The sequence below is a fragment of the Orbicella franksi genome, chromosome 9 (genome assembly GCF_964199315.1).
Source record: "Orbicella franksi chromosome 9, jaOrbFran1.1, whole genome shotgun sequence".
NCBI classification, from domain to species: domain Eukaryota; kingdom Metazoa; phylum Cnidaria; class Anthozoa; order Scleractinia; family Merulinidae; genus Orbicella; species Orbicella franksi.
Window position 1 is genome coordinate 8925165 of NC_138153.1, and position 25000 is coordinate 8950164.

The window sequence follows — 25000 nt, forward strand, 5'->3', positions numbered from 1 at the left end:
AGCTTTTGTTACGCCAAATGATTACCCTTCTGCTACCTTTAAATAGAGCTTCTTTTTTTAAATTTAAGGTGCAGAGCCATCTGTATTTAGCTGGACCACTGTAACAAAGCAAAGAAAGGCACTGGGGAAAAGAATGCGACAAGCGACTGATGAGCCATCTCCAGAGACAGCTGGAGTAGCGGCATCAGCATTGGCAGTTGGAGCTTACTCAGTATTACCCCCTGGTGATACATCAGCTGATGCTGATGCTTCATTTTCACAGTGTGATCAACATGCTGCTGAAGTGGAGTGTGAGCTCTCTGATGTTATTCTTGAGCTGCAAAGAAAAATTGCATTGCTTGAAACTCAGCTAGCAGACTGCCAAGAAAAGCTCAGTGAAGCTGAAAAGGAAAATGCAGCCCTATTGGGAAGTCAATTTTCTCTTGAAAAAATAAAAGATGACAATGCTGCTGTGTTATTTTACACCGGCTTCCCAAGTTATGAGGCATTAATCAGCTTCTACAAGTACATTGGACCGAAGCTTTCTAAAATGCAATACTGGAAGGGCGAAAATTTAGTCAAGGAAAGGCAGCCTTATCAAGATGATGAAAACAAGCGTAAACCTGGGCCTTCAAGGAAGCTCTCTTATCTGGATGAGTTTCTACTTGTGCTTATGAGACTGAAGGCTGGTCTCTTTGTCCAAGACCTTGCAGACAGATTTGGGATCAGTACCAGCCTGGTATCCAGGATATGTATCACTTGGATAAATTTGTTGTACTTGGAACTCCAAGACATGTTTCCGTTTCCCACACAGGAGCTTGTTCGCAAAAACATGCCCAAGGAGTTTGCCCAGTATGCAACCACAAGGATAATTTTAGATTGTACTGAACTATTTACTCAGCGACCTTCTGCAATGCTAGCCCAGTCTGAGACATGGTCAGACTACAAACATCACAATACTTGGAAGTTGCTAGTGGGGGTAACCCCAAATGGTCAGGTGACTTTTTTGTCAGATCTCTGGGGCGGACGTGTATCTGACAAACAAATCACAAGAGAGAGCGGCGTATTGGATTTGTTACAAGCAGGTGATAATGTGATGGTTGATCGTGGGTTTGACATTTCCGGTATTGTACCGGCTGGTGTTACAGTGAACATGCCACCATTTTTGGCTGGCCGTGATCAAATGACAGCAGCTGAGACTGAAGAAACAATGAATATTGCTTCCTTTCGCATTCATGTGGAGCGTGCAATTGGCCGCATTAAGACGTACCACGTTTTAGATGGGACTTTACCCAATACGTTAAGCCCCTATGCGACACAAATTGCAACCATCTGTGGTTTACTGACAAACTTCCTACCCCCTTTACTACTGCCTGGTAATCCTTCATTATGATTCCTGCACTGATTTTTTGTATACTTAATAGAAATATATTCAATAATTTAGGGCATATCTAAGGGCTTAAGGGCTGATTACATTTACCTGAGCCATGCTGGCCTGGTTAGTCTAGTCCTTATTATCATCTGGTAATCAAAGTAGAAGCAATTTAATACCCAGTACACGTTTGCTCATATATCGTGCATTGCAGTTAAATTTAGATGCTTATGCTTCATGTGACAGTGGAAGTTTGAAGAGCAGTGGAGCAAGTCTTAGCAATTAGAGTGCAAGCTCAAGGTCTTATCGACTGTGAGTTGGCATCTCAGACCGAGAATGCATCTAGCCAACCACAGGGAACCAAAGGCTGTTCATGTAATCAGACCCTTAGCTTCCATTAATTTTGCATTCTAAATAAGTAGCTATTGTTGATTAATGTATAACCACTGAGATTAAATAGAAAAATTGTTTATTATGGTTGAAAAATGTTCACTTTACAACAATGCATTTCCTTAAAAGTTAAAATAGCATGTATTTTTTGTACTGTGCATACTTAAGAATGTTTTTTGAATGAAAAGCTAAAATGTTCCTTGATTTTTTTTTATTGTTGGCCTTTCTTTTCTCTTTCAAGGAGTAATTTTAAACCATTTCTTGAACAGGAGTATTGTCCATATGGTAGCCAACCACCATGTAGGTAGAGTACCTTTCCTCTTTGAACTCGTCTGGTTAGCATCTCAGGAAAGAAAGCCCTTCGATAAAAATAATCAATCTTTGGTAGAAAATCATTAAACCATCTGCTATTTTCAAAGTGGATCTTTTCAGTAAACAGTGGCATGTCTTCTCCAAAGTACACTACAAAAAAAGTTCCTTTAAGGGGCATCATGGAACAGTACAGCTGACCTTGAACTTGACAAAAGTAATTATGGTTCCTTTTGAGTTTTACAGAGTCATCAGCTAGTTTCTTCAAAAAAAAATTCTTTGTTTTACAAGCTTCATCAACAGTCATGCCAGCTTTGCTGAATGGAGATTTAATTTCCATGCCCCATTTTTAACCAGTGCCGTGTCAGTCATAGTTACTATTCTGTCTAAGCTTGCTCCATGGTATGGTTTGTCCTTAGACAGTGATAATCCAGGTTCCTCCACTTCCACAGTAATCCTATCCTTGCTCATTTCCCTTCTGAATAAATCAACAGCTTTCTGTTCACTTTCGATTCCATACTGCACAGCTTCAGTTGTGAAGTTACCATAGAGCATTGCTTTTAATTTATTTGACGGCTCGACTTTTGTTTTAGCTACATTTCCAAAATTTTAGGCTGTCAGTACAGTTTTTCTTTTTTCAAACCACAAGTTGTTTTTTGATTGTCCTCTGGTCAGCCGCTCAGTCTCTTGTATCTCCTCTGGGGTAATGGTTAGACTAGAGACATGCTCATCGATCATACTTTTGAAACGATTAGTTGCTATGTCATAGCTGTCGGTGAACGCAACACTTTCCTCTTGCTCTTCTGACACTTGCTGTTCTGACACATCTCAGAGCAGTTTGATTTAATGTCATGAAAGAGAAAAAACGAGCTCGAAGCTAGACAGTTTTGAAGGTTCTCGCTAAAAATTTTGAACCTTTCTTCGTCTATTTTACGCTGTTGTGGCGGTCTTGGGTCGAACTTTATCACCTTTGGTTTTATGCGGATGTTTTTCTTCCCAAATCGTTTCTTCCTTATTAAGATCTGGTCGAGGGGTTTGGCTGCGACGCTCTGATTGCGTGGGACAACCCGTACTGAAAGACGCGATGTGCAAGACAGTGGTTCGGAATGATTTTGCAGACCTCGACGTGTGAAATCTTCTAAGGCAAATAACACACCTCCAACATGGTTGCACTTTCCCTTACCATGCGAACCAAGCCCGGCAGGACAGGTACAAGCTACGCGTAAAAAATCACACTGAGGTGTGAACTCGACGACAACTCTATAAGGCGTCTTTTTCATCGATGGTAAAACACTGACTTTTACGTACATCTTGTTCTCGTGAGTTTTGCTTTCAAGTCTTTTAACGTTCCCTTCAAAGAAAAATTGATAAGATTTTAGTTTCTTATAATTTGTTCCCTTCAGCACAATGTGGCGCTACTTGCGAGTTGACACAACAAGGTAATCGTAAAGTTGTATAAAATTTAGTTCGGGAAGCTGTCGCAAATCAGTGGACCATCCGAGAGCATAGATTCGTCGTAAAGTTTCATCGTACTTGAAGTCGCCTCTAGATTCCTGGTCATTCTGAGCACTATTATCGGCATTTTGCTGTTGATTAGCGGCCGGTGTTAATACGTTTCGCATGAGTATTGCGTAGACTTTTAACACCAAGTCCGCTTTCGTTCCGCCCGTCGTTTCCGAATTTGAACGCAAAATCTCTTTTAAATCCTTCGCTTTTAACTTCTGTTAATCCTCTAGTGTTAAAATGTGCACATCCTTGTGAACTAGAACCATTTTCGAAACGATTAAACGTGGAAAGCCTTCCCTGATCAGCTGTATACACTGTATTGGTTTTTCGAGGGTCACCGGCAACCTCGTTATCATGTTTGCGCGGTTACTATTCCAACATGGCGTCGGGAACTGGAAAAAGGGCTATTTGCTCTAAAATAGAAAAATTGTCCCATATCATAGGGACAACCCCAATACTAGAAATGGCACGCGCTTACGGGCTCCGTCCCCGATTATGGCTCCTGGTCTTATGTGAGTGTAATACGAAGCTTAAGCAAAAGCTAGCTGTTCATCATAGTCTTCCTTGTTTAGCAAGATTTACTCAAAAAGTTCAAAAAGGGAATGAAAATGGAAAGAAAGAGAGAATGGAACTAAGAAAAATAAAGTTTGTCTCCGGTCGGGCTCGAACCGGAGACCTTCCGCGCGTTAGGCGGACGTGATAACCACTACACTACGGAAACCACATGAAAAACCCCTGTTGTTATATTAGAGGGCGTTCCGACATACATATTGACAGACTGACAGACTTGTCTGACAGACCGACAGACCGACAGATCCACAGATCCACAGATCCACAGACCGACAGACTAATAGACTGACAGACTAAATGAACGAATAAATGCATAAGAAAACAGAGATACTCTCGTCGGTAACATGAAAAACCCCTGTTGTTATATTAGAGGGCGTTCCGACATACATATTGACAGACTGACAGACTTGTCTGACAGACCGACAGACCGACAGATCCACAGATCCACAGATCCACAGACCAACAGACTAATAGACTGACAGACTGAATGAGCGAATAAATGAATAAGAAAACAGAGATACTCTCGTCGGTAATAATGAGGTGAGCATCCCCGCCTGTCATGCGGAAGAACGGGTTTTGATTCCCCGCAGGGGTGGAAGGGATACATCAATATTTTAATCGGAAATATGTACTTTTTCTTCTCTTACTATTTTTGACAGATTGATTGAGCGAATAAATGATTTTTTTTTACAATAAGAAACAGAGATACTTTCAAAAACAGCAGATATTAAATATTGGAGGAAGAAAAATAGTGCTGAATTCAACGAATCAATTGCCAGATTCAACGAGTTGGGTCTAGTTATTAAGGCAAATCTGGCATGTTCTTCGGTAGTATAGTGGTGAGTATCCCCGCCTGTCACGCGGGAGACCGGTGTTCGATGTACTTTACATGTACTTTTTCATGTACTTTATATGTACTTTTTTATCTCTTACCTTCATCTCTTCCTCTGCTATAACAACAATAATTCAACTGAAGAAGTTCAGGCATAGCCATTTTTCTTGGACAATTATGTTCAAGAGGGAAAGGCGCAGTGAGGTTAACTCTATGTGAAAGTGCCTTTTTGATTTGATCTGTTAATCCGGATGAGAAAAATTTATATATCAATTGACCAACCGATCTCAAATATGATAATAAAAACAAATATAAAGACGCGGATAAATTATTTCTAATCAAAAATATATTCAATCGTCCCCGGCGGGGAATCGAACCCCGGTCTCCCGCGTGACAGGCGGGGATACTCACCACTATACTACCGAGGATTTGGGATGACAGCATTGGACAAGATGCCCTGTTCAATTTCGAACCACTGTTTCGAAAAAACTGGGGGTTTGCTGGGTTTGAAACAAACTCTACTCTAAAGAGTTCATTATCTATGAAGGAAAAAAGAGGTAACATTACATAAAAGATTGGAGCGAGAGAAAGAGTCATGTAGCTGTAATCAGTGTGTTAATGGAGAAATGGGCTATGGTCTTGCTTCCTGTATTCCAGGCGAATGAGTATTTTCACTCAGTCACCCATGCTCCCCAAGAAGTTATTGCACACACCGTGAAGAATAGTTTTGTCGAAGGTAGAGGTAAATTGCCATAAAAAGGAGCCTGCATGAAACGGGTGATGGGTTCTCAATTAGTTATCGGAAAAGGAGTTAATTCAGGGCTAGTCGTCTTCAATTTGGTAGACAATGCATTCGTTGAATCCAGAAGCGTATCATGGCCAGGAAAAATGAAACATTATGGTTGTAAGAAAATAGAGAAGTTATTGAAATAAAGAGAAAAAAAAATATAAGAAGCCTGTTTCCGGCCGGGCTTGAACTGGCGACCCTCCGCGTGTTAGGCGGAAGTGATAAGCACTACACTACGGAAACCACTGACACACATCTTTCTCATTCTGGAAGCATTCGAGCCCCATTCGGATCCTGTCTCTCTTGAAGAACTACATAATATACTGAACACCTCTGGCCGATGTATAGACCTGCTGCAAATGAATGACTCAGTAGATCTTCATTACTATCCGTTACGACAATCCGTCAATTCGCAGTGATACAATAAGTCGATAATCACTTGCTTGTGATTGAGCACGACCAAAACTATACATCCTCTGTTGTCTCAATAGTCTTCCATAAAACAGAGGGAGGGGAGGCGGGCGCTTATTTTCAATTTTGGCCGATGGAAGGGGAGCCAATTATTCGAAGGGGGCGCGTATTTGAGGGGAGGCGCTAATTCGTGGATTACGGTATTTAAATTTTGGGCAATATGCCTCTGAACGTTTTTCTGATAGCCGTCAGACGGTATCAGCGGCAGAAAATACTACTTGGAAACGGGCAGATAACATAAGCAGGTCATCAAAAGCGGGACAATTATAACTAACTTAAGAAAAAGAAAAAAAAAAAGAAAAAGAAAAGGAGAAAAAGAGAAGAGAACGAGAAACCATTTTCTAGTTTGGTAGGAGCGGATTTTCATCCTCGTACTCTTGAAGCTACTTATGAGCCGTGGCAGTGTGAATGCGCAGCCGTAATGCAGAGATTTGGCGGAACGTCGTTAAAATCCTGTTACAGTAGTTCGTATAGTGTGATCGTCCGGGTGAGTGTAGTTCTGAAAAGAACTGTTGTTGGTGACTGACGTTTCGACAACCTGAGCGGAAGTCATCTTCAGAGTCAAGTGAATAGTGTTTGTCAGTCGATGATCTTATAAGTCTGGTCCGTTGAACGTGATTGGTGAGTATAGCCATGATGGTATTGGCTAAACGACTCGTGTAAAGTTTGTCATCAGTCATTGGTGGGTTTCGATCCGTCTGTTGTTAGTCAAATAGGTCGGTTTTTGGTCCGTGTATTGTTAAGTCGGTCTGTTAGAAGTCCGTTTGTCGGTTTCGTTTCTGTCATGGATAAGTCGTTTGTAAGGCGCCGGTAGTTGTTTACATCTGTTAAGAGGCGTTTGTTCTAGGTTAGTGTACCAGCTTTCCAGAGTCAGTTGTTGAAAATAGTTTGTACTGTAGGTTAAGCACTGAGCAGAGTCGCAGTCAATGTTGTGGTTTGTCAGTTGATGATGTACAGCATTTACTGAATGCTGTTACAGTTCGAACAAAAACGAAATTTGTGAAGTACTATTTCCTTCTGAGACATCTTGGAGGGAATCATGGTATAGTTGTATTCATCATCTTGGACTGGATATTTGTTTTAATGGATACAACTACAATGATTCCTTGAACTCTTGTATCATAAAGAGAATGGGCCATTATAAACCTCTCACATTAAGAGTATGAAAAATGTTAGTAAAATTGGCAACTAAAACAAGATATGATGGTTGAAAAGAAGAATTAATTCAAAGGCACTGATGGGAAATGAACCCATGACCTCCTGTTTACGAGACAGGCGCTCTAACCAACTGAGCTACGGCGCCCTCCTTGAGGATACAATACAATACACTAAGGCAATAAAAATGTGTTACACCTTAGTATAATAGAAGATTACAAGATAATTTTTGAAATAGCACCTCCCAGAATTAATGATTCGTATACACTTCTTCATGTGAGTATTTATTTATTCGAGAAAAGCTCTCAGGATACTTTATCCAGAGTGCCAAAGACTTCTATTGATAGGACCTCTTGCACCCGATTTGATTCAGGAAAAGCGGTTGTTTATTGGATCAAAACCCCCTAGGAGCCAAACTAATGAAGCCGACCCAGGTATTATCCGTTATGAATTAAACTACAAGGATTGACTACAATGTCCAAAATATCCAAAAATAATTTTTTTTTTAAAATATATATATATATCCCTCTTTTATCAGAAAAGTTTCTCGTTTTAAGACTTTTCTCGACCCTCTTTTTTGCGATAGTTTAAACAGCCCATCACCTGTCTTACGCAAGTTAGTTTTATGGCATTTTAGCCTTTACCTTCTACAAAACTTTTCGTCACGGACTGTGTAATAACTTCTTGGGTAGGATGGGTCACTAAGTGAAAATATTGATTGACCTGGGAAACAAAAAGTAAGGTCATAACCCATTTCTCCATTAACACACTAATATAATTAAAGTTCCATGAGTACTGATCCTTGTTCTGAGGGTAACTTCGTTGGGTACAGCTTTTTAATGGCAGACCAAAATTCATCAGGAGAGTCGGCACTGTCTCTGAGAATATCTTGATGATATTAACCTTACATCTTTTAATAAGGCCTGTCACTCTGTTACGCTGACATTTGTACGTAGACCAGTCATGTTCACATTTGGTCCTGCGAGCTTTCCTGAGTAAACCATTCCTCAGGTTCATTTCCCGTTTGACCTCTTGAGTTAACCATGGATAGAGTCGCCCTTTGACCTTCTTTTCAAGGAGCGGCGCATGTTTATCGATACATTGCTGTAAAATGTTCTTTAAGATACTCCAAGCAGCATTGACGCATGACGATGCAAAGACTTGCTTAAAGTTCACAGATTCAAGTTCTTTGCAAAATAACTTCGGATCGTAATTTGCGAAACTTCGACAGGTGATGATTCTGGGATGGTTTTTCACGTTGTTTGCGAGAACAGCAAATCAATTCATGATCGCTCAAGCCAGCCGAGATTACTTTCACAGAATTTATTTTCTCGGTTTCATTACTGCAAATGATATCAATCAAGGTCTTAGATTCGCGCGTAATTCTCGTGGGGGTTCGAACAAGCTGTTTCAGTCCAAAAGAGGCTAAGATCGGTTTAATTTCTTTGTGGTCCGATGGCACCAGGTAGTTGCAGTTTATATCACCAGTAAGAATACATTCTTTGTCTTCTGATGACACTGTCAAAAGCATTGATTCAAATTTGCAATTGAAATCTGCACTAAGATGTTTTGAAGAATCTGGAGGACGGTAAACAATTCCAGTAAGAAAACTTTTGGTTTTTGGAAATAAAATCTCAATCCAGATGCATTCTATGTCCTCATCTTCCAGATCCGTTCGTCTGTGGAAGGACACAGACGTGGAGATATAAACTCCAACGCCTCCACCTTTACCTGAACTCCTAGACTTTCCAATAAACGTGTATCCCTCAATTTGTGCTTCAACCTCATTGTCGGCAGAGAGATGAGTTTCACTTAGCGAGAAAACGTGTAGATCCTTAAAACCATCCAAGATTTGACAGATGTTATGTTTATTTGTTAACAGACCTCTGATGTTTTGGTGTGGAATTTTAAGGCCTTTCTTCGAAGAAAATTCACGTAGTTCGGGAATATCATACTGCACGGTGAAGGAAAACAAAGGATCCGATCCTATTCCTTGGCTAAAAACACGCCACAATCAGTTGAGTAACACTTGAAGAAAAACGCTTCATCTGGTTCCTGAAATTGTCAATGAAAAATTCGCTTCTTCGACTTAATGAAAGTGTAGGCAAACAAAGTCAAAATACACAATGAAAATGTAGACAAAAAAAGTCAAGTTTTAGGAAACATCTTAGCGTGACAAAAGTCAAAGGCTCGAAGAAGGATTTGTATTGTTCAGAATGATGTTCACATAGCCAAAACGTTAGCAAAAGGAACTCGCAGCCAAACTCGACGAAATTTTGCAGCTGAAATGAAACTGCACACGTTATGTTATTTACGCACGGCCGTACGTAAATTTAATTTTATTCCATCTGTAGAGGTAGCAAAGTGACCGCGACGGCTGAATTTTAAACGTTTATAACCTCTTTGATTATATGTAAGTTAAAGCAGCCATGGAATGGAAACAAGTTGGTGTCAAACGATACTGTACTTGAAGTTTGATGTTTCTCTAACAACTGCATTTTGACAGGCATATTTTTTTCCAAATTGAGTTTGGAAATGAATATACGTTTTTGGTTTGGGTGGTTCTTTTTCCCATCACGCTTCATGTGATATTCTCTAGAGAATTGTTCTTTTATCCAATTATTAATTTTTTTGTGTATATATACGTTACTATTTAAAACTTCAAAAGTAAGAATTCTCAAGAGTGTCATTACGTGTTCTGAAACTGGACTACAAACCGTCAAAGCTAAAACAGGTCTTTTCACTTGTCCTTATTCATGTTTTTCTTAAACTTGGTTAATTAGTTTTAAGTCGTTTTTGGAAGCTTTCTGACGTTTTTAAAACATGAAAATAGTCAAGACAGTGCAGCTAAAATGGCGGCTGATCGGATATTCTGACGTAATTATCACGTGATATGACATAAGTGTGTTCTTTTGCTTTCCTGAAAGGAAACAATTTTAGGCTTACTATATACTCTCTAAGCCACATTATCATTGCTGAAATATTCTTAAGGTTCTTACTTGGGTCAGACTTGGCCCAACCTCGGCTGCGGAAAGTCAAATACAAGGTATTGTACGACCTGGTTTCCGTAGTGTAGTGGTTATCACGTCCGCCTCACACGCGGAAGGTCGCCGGTTCAAGCCCGGCCGGAAACAGGCTTCCTATATTTTTCCCCCTCTTTTGACCAACTTCTTTATTCTCTCACCACTACGATGTTTTATTTTTTCCTGGTTGTGGCACGCCACTGTTTTCAAATAATACATTTTCTATAAAATTGAAGACGTCTAACCCTCCAACGTATTGAAAGATATTAGCAAACTGCTTGGAGGCTTTTCTTGTCTCTACATTTAAAAGTTTATAGTGCAAGTTGATGGCGTGGCATAGAGGTCATAACAGTGTCGGAAGGAGAGTGGTTATGATTTCTGTGTTCCAATCAGGATATAAGAATTAGATTTTCTGATTTTTCATAAAAAGGTTATCATCTATTCCCAGTATATCTATAAGGTAAAAATAAATTGTTTTAGTACAGTTGTCATAACTTATGACAACTGTTTATTTTGTTTACTGGTAAACGTATATTTTTACAAATAAGAAGGAATTTACCTCCTCAAACATAAGGCGGACCTCAGCCCATAGAGACCTGGGTCCATAAGGTTACTTATCACTTATCTCTAGTCAAGTGACACCTAGAACCAAAGAGCAGGGGAAAAAAAGGAAAAAAAAGGCAGCAAGAACTCATGTTTCCGGCCGGGTTTGAACCGGCGACCTTCCGCGTGTTAGGCGGACGTGATAACAACTACCCTACATGTCTAGGACAAATAATTCGACTAAAATCGTCTCAGACGAAAGAAACGTCTAAGATGAATATTTTGCCCAGGACAAACAAAACTTCTAAGACGAATAATTCGTCTACGAAAAATAAAAGAGTAGGACCGATAACGGTAAAAAGAAGTATTATGCTTATTCTGTACGAAGTAAAATAAACCCAAAACAAAACAAAAAAAACGAAAAACCAGTCAAATCGAAAAAGGTTTTTTTTTCAGTTATACCAGAGGAAGATATAATTCACTGATTGTTTTTTCTAATTGGTAACGCATCCATAGAGGTCTCCGTGGCGCAATCGGCTAGCGCGTTCGGCTGTTAACCGAAAGGTTGGTGGTTCAAGCCCACCCGGGGACGCTTTAGTTTATTATCATTCTTTTTTTTTTTGTTAAAAAGATCACACTAACTAGAATACAACGACGCAGGCTGTATCTAAATACCGTCTTTCCCCAATTTTATCATTAGTTGAAGGATCTAGAAGCTGTGAATTCACTTTCCTTGTCAACCCGTTATTGCGCAAGCAAGTTACGGGTCGTGGTTGTGAATCAGATAATGCAAATTAGAGTTGGTCTGTGATCACTTTCCATCGCGATTACTCCACTTTGCAGGTTCACTTATTGTTTGAAATCTCCAGGACAACATGATACGAAACTGCGAGTAATGCAAGTAAGAAGAAAAACGATCTTCAGTCAAAAAGTGATCCATTCTTCCCCGGTGGTGAATCTATCAGTCCTTTTCATAACCATTTCTTTGAACCGTAACTTGAGCCATACTTCATTAGCTTCGTTGATGTTATAATTTGAACGGCATTTTCCTGCATTCTACCTTCATGTATTCCCAACATAAGCTTAACTCCTGCATATTAGCTCTATTCTTCGACTTATCCACTCCCACGATAGACATAATGTGATAAAATGTAAAGTTGTTGGACGACCTTCTTGGTCTCCGTAGTGTAGTGGTTATCACGTCCGCCTAACACGCGGAAGGTCGCAGGTTCAAGCCCGGCCGGAAACAGACTTTGTTATAAATTTTATTTCTTTTGTTTTCACTAACTTCTTGATTTTCCCAAAACTACGATGTTTCGTTTTTTTTCCTGGTTATGGTACGCAACTGTATTTAAAAACATGTATTTTTTTTTACCAAATTAAAGGCGTCTTACCTTCGATTCCAACGTATTAGAGAGCTTAAGCGACCCCGAGGACAACGCCTAGTGAAAAAAGGAATCGCTATTTTACTTTCGATTTTTGCAGTTGTCTACGGAGGATTAATAACGGATAATATCCAGGTATGTTTCATTTGGCTTCATTTTTTTGAAACAAAGAAAAAAAGGAGAGAACTGCTAAGGTTTTGAAACCTGCCTCCGGGGGGGGGGGGGGGGGGTTTCAATAAAATAAAATAATAAAATAAAAAAACCTCTTTTCCTGAATCTAAATAAATATGTCGAATTGGTCCTATCAAAAGAAGTCTTTGGAACTCTGGATAAGTGTTTTGAGACTCCTCAGGTTAATTATCTGCCAATCTCCTATCATACTAAGGTGTAACACATTATTATTGTCTTAGTGTATTATCTTGTATCGTCAAGGAGGGCGCCGTAGCTCAGTTGGTTAGAGCGCCTGTCTAGTAAACAGGAGGTCATGGGTTCAAATCCCATCGGTGCCCTAAGTTAATCCTTCTTTTCAACCCTGATATCTTGTTTTAGTTACCATTTTTACCAAAATTTGTCATATTTTCAAACGCGAGAGGTTTACAGTTGCTATTACTACCTCTCAAATTTTCTTTTTGTTCGAACTTAAAAGCTAAAAAAAGGCCCGCTAGAAAGGAATTCCAACGCCTTTCCGTTCATTTCAGGTGTGCATTCAAACTGCCAGGGCTTACCCGTAGCTCTAAGTGTAAAAAAACTACGAGGAGAAAACTCGACTTCTGCCAAACTGGGAAACGTTTTGTTATTCGTTACTCTTTTTCATAATTGTTCGACTTTTTATAGTTTTCACATGACTCGGTTTAATGTATTTTCCGCTGTTATTCCAAGTAATTAGTAGCAGTTGTTTTCGTCTCACACCTGCCGCACCCACTATTGTGCATTCTGTTTTGCATGGATGTCCTGATTGGCCAGTTATTAGTATTTATACTCTCCGCTGTCTCTTGAGTACCATTCACGCTCGCGGTTCCATACAGTTTATTCATCTTTCTGGTTTACGCCCCCCACCCCCCCCCCCTCCCGTTTACTACAGGTTTCGCCATTGCTTTTATCTTTCAGGCTGTAGAGACACTTCTGGCGACTTCTTTCGCTGTTTCAAATGCGGCAAATTTGGACACTGGGCCAAGGACTGTAGATCCATGTTCTGGCCGGGAAGTTACCAGTCCCCTAGCTACAATTCTTGCCCTGGAATCTCCTACAACAAGCCAACCGCAGGCCAATCAACTCAACCAAAGCAATGAAGATGACTTGGCGCAGGTAGATCAAATTACACAGAATTACGAACTTGAAAGCGGACATTCATTAAGTGTTAAGGGTAATTTGAAGAATAATTTAGGTTTCTGGAGATCTATAGGTGCTCCGGATTTTATTTTGTCTATTATTGAAAACGGCTACAGGCTGCCGTTCATCAGTTTTCCGTTAGCCGTAAAGCTAAGAAATAATAAGTCAGCTCGACTTCATGCTGATTTTGTGGACCAAACTGTTCTTGAGCTTGTTAACTCTGGTCGGGTGCGTGTGGTTAATGAGCAGCCTTTTGTTGTAAATCCCTTGTCAGTTTCTATACAGCCATGCGGTAAAAAGAGGTTAATTCTTGATTTGCGCCATGTCAATAAGTCATTAATTAAGCAAAGCGTTAAGTACGAGGACTGGAAAATTGCTATGGCTTATTTTGCGAAAGACGCGTACATGTTTTCCTTTGATTAAGAAAGCGGTTATCACTATATCGACATTGCGCAAGAGCACCAAACTTTTCTGGGGTTTTCATGGCGGGCGTCTGATTCCATTAATGGAGTATTTTATGTTTTCACTGTGCTCCCGTTCGGTCTTTCCTCTGTCCCTTACGTTTTCACAAAGGTTTTGAAGCCTTTAGAAAAGTATTCGAAAATACAGGGTCTTTGTATAGCCATCTTCTTGGACGATGGTTGGGCGATTGTTCAGGATAGAGAAAGTTGTCGCACTAAGGCCCTAGTTGTAAGGGGGGATTTGTATAACGCGGGTTTTGTCGTTAACGAAGACAAATCAGTATGGGATCCCACCCAAGTATTGGACTGGTTGGGTATAACCTGGAATTCTGCACTGGGTACTTTATAAATTGTAGAAAGAAGAATTCTTAAGGTCATCAATACAATTGATCATATTATTGAAGCCGATTTCAAAGTGTCTGCCAGAGAGTTGGCCTTCTTCACAGGTCAAATTATTTCCACCGGGCCTGTAATTGGTAACATTGGCAGGATAATGACAAGACATTGTGTCTTGTCCACCTTGTGCAAAGATAACTGGGATTCTATATTCAGTCTCGACGATTACTGCAAGGAAGAACTGTATTTTTGGAAGGAAAATATGGTTAATATCAACTCTAGGTATTGCTTTGTAAGTAAAGATCCTAGTTATTTTGTATATTCGGATGCCAGTGCTACCGGAGGTGGAGCAATTATTGACTTTAACAATGATTTTGTGTGCCACAAAATGTGGTCGGAGAACGAGAGAGTTCAAAGTTCAACGTGGAGGGAGTTGTCTGTTATTGAGTTTTCATTGCAATCATTTGCCTCAGTGTTGGAAGGATCACACGTTAAGTGGCTTACTAATAGCCAAGCAGCTGCTAAGATTGTTGAAGTGGGCAGGATGAAATTAGGTTTGCATAAGATGGCCCGAAGGATTTTTGATATTTGTATTCGATCGGGGATTCATTTAGAAGTGCAATGGATCCCTCGCACTTCGAATCAGCAAGCTGATTATATAAGTCGTTTAATTGATACTGATGATTGACAAATTACTGAAGAATTTTTCTTTTCCTTGATGGTCGGTGGGGCCCGCATAGTGTTGATTGTTTCGCCAATTATTATAATCACAAGCTCCCCAAATATTTTTCGAGGTTTTGGAACCCCAATACTTCGGGTGTTGATTTTTTCTTTCAGTCTCCTCGAGGAGAAAATTGCCTAGTAGTCCCTCCAGTTGGTATCGTCCCACGCGTATTCAATTATTTGAAATCTCAGCGGGTCGTTGGTACGCTCGTTGTACCTCTTTGGCCTTCGGCTCATTTTTGGCCTTTAATTACACACAAGTATAGTTGTTATCTTGTGGCTCACAGTATTCATATCGGGAATGAGGTTCTAACTCGCGGAAGAAACCTTAATTCGCTCTTAGGGTCTGGTCTTTTCACAGGAAATATTATTGCCTTTAGATTGAAATTTACTGAGTAATTTATTGGACGGTGTGTCCCTTAGCCTAATGATTATTTACATTTGGTGGCGCTGGCCAAAGCAATATGTTGTTTATCTATGTGGCACTGGCCTAATTAATAGTCTGTCATTTCATGTGGCGCTGTCTTAAACAGCGTATAGTTGATTTATGTGGCGCTGGCCCAATCAATGGTTTTTGATTTACGCGGCACTGGTCCATTCAATAGTCTATCGTCTTATGTGGCACTGGCCTCAACAATGATCGATTTTTATACGGCTCTTTTTTGTTATTTTATTATATATGTTTTGTTCTTGTCTTTCCAGGTAATCTTATCAAGTAATTCCTGGAAAGGCTTTCAACAATTTTCTTCAATCAACGTTTATGAGGATTTAGAAGTTATGTTGAAGTCCAGGGCGGATACAACTACTAAAGCCTACGTTCGCGTTATTAGAAAGTTCTTGCACTGGTCTAAAAGTAGACATTTCAACATGCAGTTACCTTTCCCCCTTAGTGTTGTTTCTCTATATTTATTTGAAGTTCAGTAGTCTTGCACCTCTAGTTCCTCAGTAATTTTAGCCCATGCTGCCCTTAAATGGTTACATTCTTTTGTCCCTAGTTTGGATCGTAATCCTTTGGATAGTGAATTTTGCAGGAATATTATCGAATCTGCTAAACGCCAGAAATCACAGCCAGTTATGAAAAAGAAGCCTATTAACACACACGTCATAAGGAGTATTTTAGATACTCATAACAAGAAAGATGCTAATTTAAAGAATCTTCGTATCGCTGCGTTATGCTCTTTAGCTTTTGCAGGATTTTTTCGTTACGACGAATTATGCAATATTGTTCCTAAGCATATTGAATTTCACAGCGATTATATAAGAATCTTTGTACCTCGTAGTAAGACGGATGTTTATAGGGAAGGGAATTTCGTCTTTATTAGTGCACCCAGGTCGAAGTACTGTCCTGTTGGTGTTTTACAACGGTATTTAGATTTATCTGGTATTGACTTATGTAGTTCTCTCCCTTTATTTAGACCGCTTGTTTTTCACCGTAGTAGTTCTAGCTATACCCTGAGAAGTGGAAAGATTTCTTATACTACTTGTAGAGATATCTTAAGGGATACCTTAAGTCAGCTGGGCCTCAACCCTAGTGATTATGGTCTTCATAGTTTAAGATCCGGTGGTATTACATCTGCGGTACGTAATAGTAGTAACTCGATTCCAGAAAGACTTCTTAAAATACATGGTAGATGGAAATCGGATTCTGCCAAGGATATGTATGTTGAAGAAAGCCTTGAAAACAGGTTACAAGTAACTAAGTATTTAGGTTTGTATTGCCTTATCGAGCGTATATTAATTTCTCCATACAGTAGTGTGTAAAAAATTGTAAAAAAAACAAAAACAAAAAACAAAAAACAAAAAACAACAACAACAACTTTGTAATTTCTTTCTTTTTTTTTTTTGCAGTCCACTCTGTATTAGTAACTATCTATCTTATAATAAACTGTTTTGGATCCGCTTGCGCATCCTACCATATTTCTCGTGTGATTTGTTTGTATTACGGGAATTTAAGGGTAAAATGATTTACGTTCGTTTGAGCGAAGCGAATTAGAACGTAACGTTATTTTTTGCCAATGTGATGTCGTTGACCCCATAAGAAAAACGTTCCGACGCATTTTGCCCAACATCTAAATAATCAAACAAACAAACAACTTTATAAAGAAACAAACAAACAAAAAGACCAACAGATAATGGAGAATCTACGGTAGGAAGAAAAGCGACTTCCTGTCAAAAATGTATGTTGTCCTCCCAGGCGGGGAATCGAACCCCGGTCTCCCGCGTGACAGGCGGGGATACTCACCACTATACTACCAAGGATAAGACTGTTGGAAATTATAAACAAAACATAATCAAATGTTTATTACTGGTAGGTGATCTGTGGTTGCAGGGTATCTTTATTTATCAAATGAAGTCGGCTATAGACTTATACTGTATTGCATTGCATTGTATTGTATTGTATTGTATTGCATTGTTTTCGAGTGTACCTCTGTTAAGACTGATTTCCTCGGTTCCTTATAAAGAAAATGATTCAGGAAAAGCGGTTGTTTATTGCATCAAAACCCCTAGGAGCCAAACTAATGAAGCCGATCCAGGTATTATCCGTTATGAATTAAACTACAAGGATTGACTACAATGTCCAAAATATCCAAAAAGAATTTTTTTTTTTTAATATATATATATATATCCTTCTTTTATCAGAAAAGTTTCTCGTTTTAAGACTTTTCTCGACTCTCTTTTTGCGATAGTTTAAACAGCCCATCACCTGTCTTACGCAAGTTAGTTTTATGGCATTTTAGCCTTTACCTTCCACCAAACGTTTCGTCGCGGACTGTGTAATAACTTCTTGGGTAGGATGGGTCACTAAGTGAAAATATTGATTGGCCTGGGAAACAAAAAGTAAGGTCATAACCCCTTTCTCCATTGACATACTAATAAAATTAAAGCTCCATGACTCTTTCTCTCGCTCCAATCCTTTATATACTGTAACTTTTTTCTTAATAAGAAAGGAACTCTTAAGAGAAAAGTTAGTTTCAAACCAGCAAACCCGCATTTATTCTCGGTTTAAAGAGGCATCTTGTTCAAAATGTTTTATGCCTAATCCTCGGTAGTATAGTGGTGAGTATCCCCGCCTGTCACGCGGGAGACCGGGGTTCGATTCCCCGCCGGGGAGGACTAAATATATTATGGACTTGAAATAGTTTCTCGGCTTTTTTGTTTTTAGATTTTTTAAGTCAGTTCCTGAATTTTTGTTAAAAATAAATAGAAGCAATACCGTTATACTGATTGAAATACATTAAAACAATAACAACGAAAAACAAATCAAATCAAAAACGAACTTCTTCAGTTAAATTGTTGTTTTTATAGCAGAGGAGGATAATTCACTGATTCTTTGACTAATTCCCATCGATCTCATAGAGGTCTCCGTGGCGCAATCGGTTAGCGCGTTCGGCTGTTAACGGAAAGGTTGGTGGCCCACCCGGAGACGATTCAATCTCCTGTCATTCTTTTTTTTTCCTAATGGAATACAACGATGCGGGAGGGATCTTTTTCCAATTTTATCATCAGTAGAACTAGAAGCTGTGAATCCACTTTCCTTTTTAATCCGTGTCTGCGCAAGCAAGTTGAAGTAGTGGATCAGATCGATGATGCAATTGAGGGTTGGTCGATGATCAGTTAACGTGGCATCGCAATTTTGCTGTTTTGCGGGCGCATATATGGTTTGACATCTCCTGGGCTACATGATATTTTTAACTGCGTCTTATGTGAGTGTAATACGAAGCTTCAGTAAAAGGTAGCTGTTTATCATAGTCTTCCTTGTTTAGCAAGATTTACTTAAAAAGTTCAAAAAGGGAATGAAAATGGAAAGAAAGAGAAAATGGAATTGAGAAAAATAAAGTTTGTTTCCGGTCGGGCTCGAACCGGCGACCTTCAGCGCGTTAGGCGGACGTGATAACCATACACTACGCAAACCTCATGAAAAAATCCTGTTGTTTTATTAGATGGCGTCCCGACATACAGATTGACAGATTAACAGACTTGTCTGACAGACCGACATACCGAAAGATCGACAGACCGACAGACTAATTAATAGACTGAGAGACTGAATGAAGGAATAAATGAAATAAGAAAACAGAGATACTCTCGTCGGTAATAATGAGGTGAGCATCCCCGCCTGTCATGCGGAAGACCGGGTGTCGATTCCCCGCAGCGGAGGAAGGGATACATCAATATTTTAATCGGAAATATGTACTTTTTCTTCTCTTACTATTTTTGACAGACTGATTGAACGAATAAATGATTTTTTTCTGCGATAAACAACAGAGATACTCTCAAAAACAGCAGATATTAAATATTGGGGGGAGAAAAATAGTCCTGAGTTCAACGAATCAACTGCCAGATTCAAGGCGTTGAGTCTAGTTATTAATGCAAATTTGGCATGTTCTTCGGTAGCATAGTGGTGAGTATCCCCGCCTGTCACGCGGGAGACTGGGGTTCGATGTGCTTTATATGTACTTTTTCATTTACTCTATATGTACTTTTCCATTTCTTACCTTTTTTGTTAGTTTGTTTCAGTTTCGGGTAAAATGCGTCAGAACGCTATTCTGATTTCTATATGTTTAAGGTTCACACAATATCACGTTGGTAGAAAATAAATTACCTGGAATAAAGCAAGATACCATAAACAGTTCATGTGAAAAAACAAAAACAGCAATGACAAAAACAACAACGGAAAGGAGAAAAAAAGGACATAGCTTTCTCCAGCTAAGCTTGAAAAACCATTCATTCTTGCAGTTTTACTGATCGTGAGTATTTTGGAGCTGCGGATGGGTCGTGGCGATGTGAATGTGCCCCGGTAAGCCCAGTATGAGCTGAGGGTTGCAAACCTAAAATGTTCTCTAGACACTACCCATGAAGAAATACACAACTGTGTAGTTACAGAGATAGGCAGGTCAACATGGTCCTCAAGGCAGATTATTGCAATGACGTATGGCTCTAGCAGTGGTTTAAAGAAATTGCTTAACAAAATGATTGATAAACACCTTGAAATGGGAAACGTTTAATTTACTTTAACATAAGAAAAAAAAGTGTATTGTGAGAGTGGGCGAGACAGAAATGGAGCCAATTTTACGGGAGTTTTGCTTAACTTGGAGCCAAAATCGTAAATAATTGAAATGAAAAATTAAAACCACCCCTTCCCCATTTCAGTGACGGAAAAAATGGAGTCCATCCTTATTTCAGTGGGGGAATTTTATTTCTTATTTTATTCTGTTCAAGATTATCTTAGACAGGTTAAATGAAAGTTTAAGACCACCCGTCCCCCAATTTTAATGATGGAAAAAATGGCGCATCTCTAGTTTGGCGCCAGTACATCATTGCTTCATCATTGATGCTTCTGACCAAGATTGTAGGTGAAAACTAGTCTCAACACTGACTAATGAAGTATTGTTCAAGCTGTGGGGTTAAGAAATGGTTAAGAACTCAATGATTAATATAGTGCCTAGAAATTGGAAACGTTTAATTTACATTGATTTCGGAGAAAAAGATTATAAAGCAAAACTGTGTGTCCCCGGGTGAGCTTGGACCAACAACCTTTCGGTTATCAGCCGAGCGCGCTAATTGATTGCGCTACGGAGACTTTTTTAGGGCACTGTGAATTCAGTTAGATAAAGAACCATTGAATTATTTCTTCCTCTGCTATAACAAGAATAATTCAACTGAAGAAGCGCAGGCATAGCCATTTTTCTTGGACAATTATGTCCAAGAGGGAAAGACCCAGTGACTTTAACCCTATGTGAAAGTTCCTTTTTGATTTGATCTGTTAATCAGGATGAGAAAATTTTATATATTAATTGACCAACTGATCTCAAAAATAATGATAAAAAGAAATATAAAGACACAGAGAAATTATTTCTGATCAAAAATATATTCAATCCTCCCCGGCGGGGAATCGAACCCCGGTCTCCCGCGTGACAGGCCGGGATACTCACCACTATACTACCGAGGATTTGGAATGGCAGCATTGGACAAGATGCCCTGTTCAATTTCGAGCCACTGTTTCGAAAAAATTGGGGGTTTTCTGGTTTTGAAACAAACTCTGCTCTAAAGAGTTCATTATCTATGAAGGAAAAAAAGAGGTAACACTACATAAAAGATTGAAGCGAGAGAAAGCGTCATATAGCTTTAATCAGTGTGTTAATGGAGAGATGGGCTATGGCCTTATATCCCGTATTCCAGGCGAATTAGTATTTTCACTCAGTCACCCATGCTCCCCAATGCAAGAAGTTATTACACAGTCCGTGACGAATAGTCTTGTCGAAGGGAGAGGTAAACTGCCATAAAAAAGAGCCTGCATAAAACGGGTGATGGGTTCTCAATTAGTTATCGGAAAAGGAGTGAGCAAAGTCTTGCAAACAGAAACGTTAATTGAGGGCTAGTCGTATTCAATTTGGTAGAAAAAGCATTCGCTGAATACAAAAGCGTACCCGGACCAGGAAAAATGGAACATCGTGGTTGTAAGAAAATAGAGAAGTTAGTGAAATAAAGAGAAAAAAATATTACAAGCCTGTTTCCGGCCGGGCTTGAACCGGCGATCTTCCGCGTGTTAGGCGGACGTGATAACCACTACACTACGGAAACCACTGACACACATCGTTTTCATTTTGGAAGTATTCGAGCCTCATTCGGATCCTGCCTCTCTTGAAGAACTACGTGATATAACACCTTTGGCCGATCTATAGACCTGCTGCACAAGGTGTGTTGAGCTTTAAGGAATGAATCAGTAGATCTTCATTACTATCCGTTACGACAATCCGTCAATTCGCAGTGATTGAATGAGTCGATAATCACTTGCTTGTGATTGGGCACGGAAAAAACTATACATCCTCTGTTGTCTCAATGCTCTTCCATAAAACAGAGGGAGGGGAGGCGGGCGCTTATTTTCAATTTTGGCCGATAGAAGGGGAGCCAATTATTCGAAGGGGGCGCGTATTTGAGGGAGGCGCTAATTGGTGGATTTACGGTATTTAAATTTTGGGCAATATGCCTCTGAACATTTTTCTGATAGCCGTCAGACGGTATCACCGGCAGAAAATACTACTTGGAAAACGGGAAGATAACATAAGCAGGTCATCAAAAGCGGGACAATTATAACTAACTAAAGAATAAGAAAAAAAAATGAAAAAGGAAAGGAGAAAAAAGAGAAGAGAACGACAAACCATTTTCTAGTTTGGCAGTAGCGGAGTTTCATCCTCGCACTCTTGAAGCTACGGATGGGCCATGGCAGTGTGAATGCGGAGCCGGAATGCAGAGATTTGACGGAACGTCGTTAGAATGCCCCCTTTAATCGGTATTTTTGTACTGTTACAGTTCAAACAAAAACGAAATTTGTGAAGTACTAATTCCTTCTGAGACATGCTTGCAGGGAATCATGGTAGTTGTATTCATCATCTTGGACTGGATATTTGTTTTAATGGATACAACTACCATGATTCCTTGAACTCTTGTCTCAGAAAAAGAATGGGCCATTATAAACCTCTCACATTAAGAGTATGAAAAATGTTGGTAAAATTGGCAACTAAAACAAGATGTCAGGGTTGAAAAGAAGGATTAATTCAAAGGCACCGATGGGATTTGAACCCATGACCTCCTGTTTACTAGACAGGCGCTCTAACCAACTGAACTACGGCGCCCTCCTCGAGTAAACAGAACAATATACTAAGGCAATAATAATGTGTTATACCTTAGTATAATAGGAGATTACAAGATATTTTTTCAAATAGCACCTCCCAGAGTTAATAATTCGTATACACTTCTCCATGTGAGTATTTTATTTATTCGAGAAAAGCTCGTAGGACACTTCTAATAACAGCACCTCTTGCACCTAATTTGATTCAGGAAAAGCGGTTGTTTATTGCATCAAAACCGCTAGGAACCAAACTAATGAAGCCGATCCAGGTATTATCCGTTATGAATTAAACTACAAGGATTGACTACAATGTCCAAAATATCCAAAAATAATTTTTCAAAAAATATATATATATATATCCTTCTTTTATCAGAAAAGTTTCTCGCTTTGAGACGAGAAACTTTAAATTTTATTTAAACAAGGGCATCTAATTAGCTTGCTATATTTTTGCCCTTTTCCATTTCTCCTCTTACTTGTCTACTTTATATTTATCTTTGTAATTTTAGAATGGAATAAATAAATAAAATGAAATGAAATGAAATGACTTTTCTCGACCCTCCTTTTGCGATAGTTTAAACAGCCCATGACCTGTCTTACGCAAGTTAGTTTTATGGCATTTTAGCCTTTACCTTCTACAAAACTTTTCGTCGCGGACTGTGTAATAACTTCTTGGGTAGGATGGGTCACTCAGTGAAAATATTGATTGGCCTGGGATACAAAAAGTAAGGTCATAACCCATTTCTCCATTAACACACTAATATAATTAAAGTTCCATGACTCTTTCTCTCGCTCCCTTCCTTTATGTACGGTAACTTTTCTCTTAATAAGAAAGGAACTCTTAAGAGCAAGTTAGTTTCAAACCAGCAAACCTCCATTTATTTCCAAACATTCTGGGTTTAAACAGGCATCTTGTTCACAATGTTTTATGCCAAATCCTCGGTAGTATAGTGGTGAGTATCCCCGCCTGTCACGCGGGAGACCGGGGTTCGATTCCCCGCCGGGGAGGATTAAATATGTTTCTCGGTGTTTTTGTTTTTAGATTTTTGAAGTCGGTTGCTTAATTTCTGTTAAGAATAAATAAAACCAAATGATACCGCTACACCGATTGAAATACATTAAAACAATAACAACGAAAAACAAATCAAATCAAAAACAAACTTCTTCAGTTGAGTTGTTGTTTTTATAGCAAAGGAGGATAATTCACTCATTCTTTTACTAATTCCCATCGATCTCATAGAGGTCTCCGTGGCGCAATCGGTTAGCGCGTTCGGCTGTTAACCGAAAGGTTGGTGGTTCAAGCCCACCCGGGGACGATTCAATCACCTGTCATTTTTTTTTTTTCCTAATAGAATACAACGATGCCGGAGGGATCTTTTTCCAATTTTATCATCAGTAGAACTAGAAGCTGTGAATCCACTTTCCTTTTTAATCCGTGACTGCGTAAGCAAGTTGAAGTAGGGGATCAGATCGATGATGCAATTTAGGGTTGGTCGATGATCAGTTAACGTGCCATCGCAATTTTGCTGTTTTGCGGGCACATATATGGTTTGACATCTCGTAGGTTACATGATACACTTAACTGCGTCTTATGTGAGTGTAATACGAAGCTTAAGCAAAAGCTAGCTGTTCATCATAGTCTTGCTTGTTTAGAAAGATTTACTCAAAAAGTTCAAAAAGGCGATGAAAATGGAAAGAAAGAGAGAATGGAATTAAGAAAAATAAAGTTTGTTTCCGGTCGGGCTCGAACCGGCGACCTTCCGCGCGTTAGATAACTACTACACTACGGAAACCACATGATAAAACCCTGTTGTTATATTAGAGGGCGTTCCGACATACAGATTGACAGACTAACAGAATAGTCTGACAGACCGACAGACCGACGGATCGACAGACCGAGAGACGGAGAGACCGACAGACCGACAAACTAATAGACTGACAGACTGAATGAAAGAATAAATGAAATAAGAAAACAGAAATACTCTCGTCGGTAATAATGAGGTGAGCATCCCCGCCTGTCATGCGGAAGACCGGGTTTCGATTCCTCGCCGGGGAGGAAGGGATACATTAATATTTTGATCACAAATATGTACTTTTTCTTCTCTTACTTTTTTTGTCAGTTTGTTTGTTTCAGTTTCGGGTAAAATGCGTCAGAACGCTCTTCTGATTGCTATATGTTTAAGGTTCAGACGGCATCACATTGGT

The 25000-nt window shown here is 39.4% G+C and overlaps 1 protein-coding gene, 15 non-coding genes and 1 pseudogene across 16 annotated transcripts; 8 read left to right on the forward strand and 9 right to left on the reverse strand.

Moving 5' to 3' along the window:
* Window positions 1-99: 99 nt before the first annotated feature.
* Window positions 100-2112, forward strand: LOC145496943 (uncharacterized). The gene is made up of 2 exons (XM_081476712.1): window positions 100-1882; window positions 2052-2112. Exon 1 carries the CDS (start codon window positions 134-136, stop codon window positions 1370-1372), a length of 1239 nt encoding a protein of 412 aa, XP_081332838.1. The 5' UTR covers window positions 100-133; the 3' UTR covers window positions 1373-1882; window positions 2052-2112.
* On the reverse strand, window positions 1953-4695 carry LOC145496942 (uncharacterized; annotated as a pseudogene).
* Window positions 4205-4277, reverse strand: Trnav-aac (transfer RNA valine (anticodon AAC)). The gene has a single exon. It is a non-coding gene; the product is annotated as a tRNA-Val (tRNA).
* A 619-nt stretch (window positions 4696-5314) lies between the features above and the next one.
* Trnad-guc (transfer RNA aspartic acid (anticodon GUC)) lies at window positions 5315-5386 on the reverse strand. The gene has a single exon. It is a non-coding gene; the product is annotated as a tRNA-Asp (tRNA).
* Window positions 5387-5915: 529 nt separating this feature from the next.
* Window positions 5916-5988, reverse strand: Trnav-aac (transfer RNA valine (anticodon AAC)). Its single transcript has one exon. It is a non-coding gene; the product is annotated as a tRNA-Val (tRNA).
* Window positions 5989-7445: 1457 nt separating this feature from the next.
* On the reverse strand, window positions 7446-7519 carry Trnat-cgu (transfer RNA threonine (anticodon CGU)). The gene has a single exon. It is a non-coding gene; the product is annotated as a tRNA-Thr (tRNA).
* Window positions 7520-10432: 2913 nt separating this feature from the next.
* On the forward strand, window positions 10433-10505 carry Trnav-cac (transfer RNA valine (anticodon CAC)). Its single transcript has one exon. It is a non-coding gene; the product is annotated as a tRNA-Val (tRNA).
* Window positions 10506-11455: 950 nt separating this feature from the next.
* Trnan-guu (transfer RNA asparagine (anticodon GUU)) lies at window positions 11456-11529 on the forward strand. Its single transcript has one exon. It is a non-coding gene; the product is annotated as a tRNA-Asn (tRNA).
* A 584-nt stretch (window positions 11530-12113) lies between these two features.
* On the forward strand, window positions 12114-12186 carry Trnav-aac (transfer RNA valine (anticodon AAC)). Its single transcript has one exon. It is a non-coding gene; the product is annotated as a tRNA-Val (tRNA).
* A 571-nt stretch (window positions 12187-12757) lies between these two features.
* Trnat-agu (transfer RNA threonine (anticodon AGU)) lies at window positions 12758-12831 on the forward strand. The gene has a single exon. It is a non-coding gene; the product is annotated as a tRNA-Thr (tRNA).
* Window positions 12832-17358: 4527 nt separating this feature from the next.
* Window positions 17359-17430, reverse strand: Trnad-guc (transfer RNA aspartic acid (anticodon GUC)). The gene has a single exon. It is a non-coding gene; the product is annotated as a tRNA-Asp (tRNA).
* A 781-nt stretch (window positions 17431-18211) lies between these two features.
* On the forward strand, window positions 18212-18283 carry Trnad-guc (transfer RNA aspartic acid (anticodon GUC)). The gene has a single exon. It is a non-coding gene; the product is annotated as a tRNA-Asp (tRNA).
* A 2763-nt stretch (window positions 18284-21046) lies between these two features.
* Trnad-guc (transfer RNA aspartic acid (anticodon GUC)) lies at window positions 21047-21118 on the reverse strand. The gene has a single exon. It is a non-coding gene; the product is annotated as a tRNA-Asp (tRNA).
* A 559-nt stretch (window positions 21119-21677) lies between these two features.
* Trnav-aac (transfer RNA valine (anticodon AAC)) lies at window positions 21678-21750 on the reverse strand. Its single transcript has one exon. It is a non-coding gene; the product is annotated as a tRNA-Val (tRNA).
* Window positions 21751-22728: 978 nt separating this feature from the next.
* Trnat-agu (transfer RNA threonine (anticodon AGU)) lies at window positions 22729-22802 on the reverse strand. The gene has a single exon. It is a non-coding gene; the product is annotated as a tRNA-Thr (tRNA).
* A 929-nt stretch (window positions 22803-23731) lies between these two features.
* Window positions 23732-23803, forward strand: Trnad-guc (transfer RNA aspartic acid (anticodon GUC)). The gene has a single exon. It is a non-coding gene; the product is annotated as a tRNA-Asp (tRNA).
* Window positions 23804-24037: 234 nt separating this feature from the next.
* Window positions 24038-24111, forward strand: Trnan-guu (transfer RNA asparagine (anticodon GUU)). Its single transcript has one exon. It is a non-coding gene; the product is annotated as a tRNA-Asn (tRNA).
* Window positions 24112-25000: the final 889 nt, after the last annotated feature.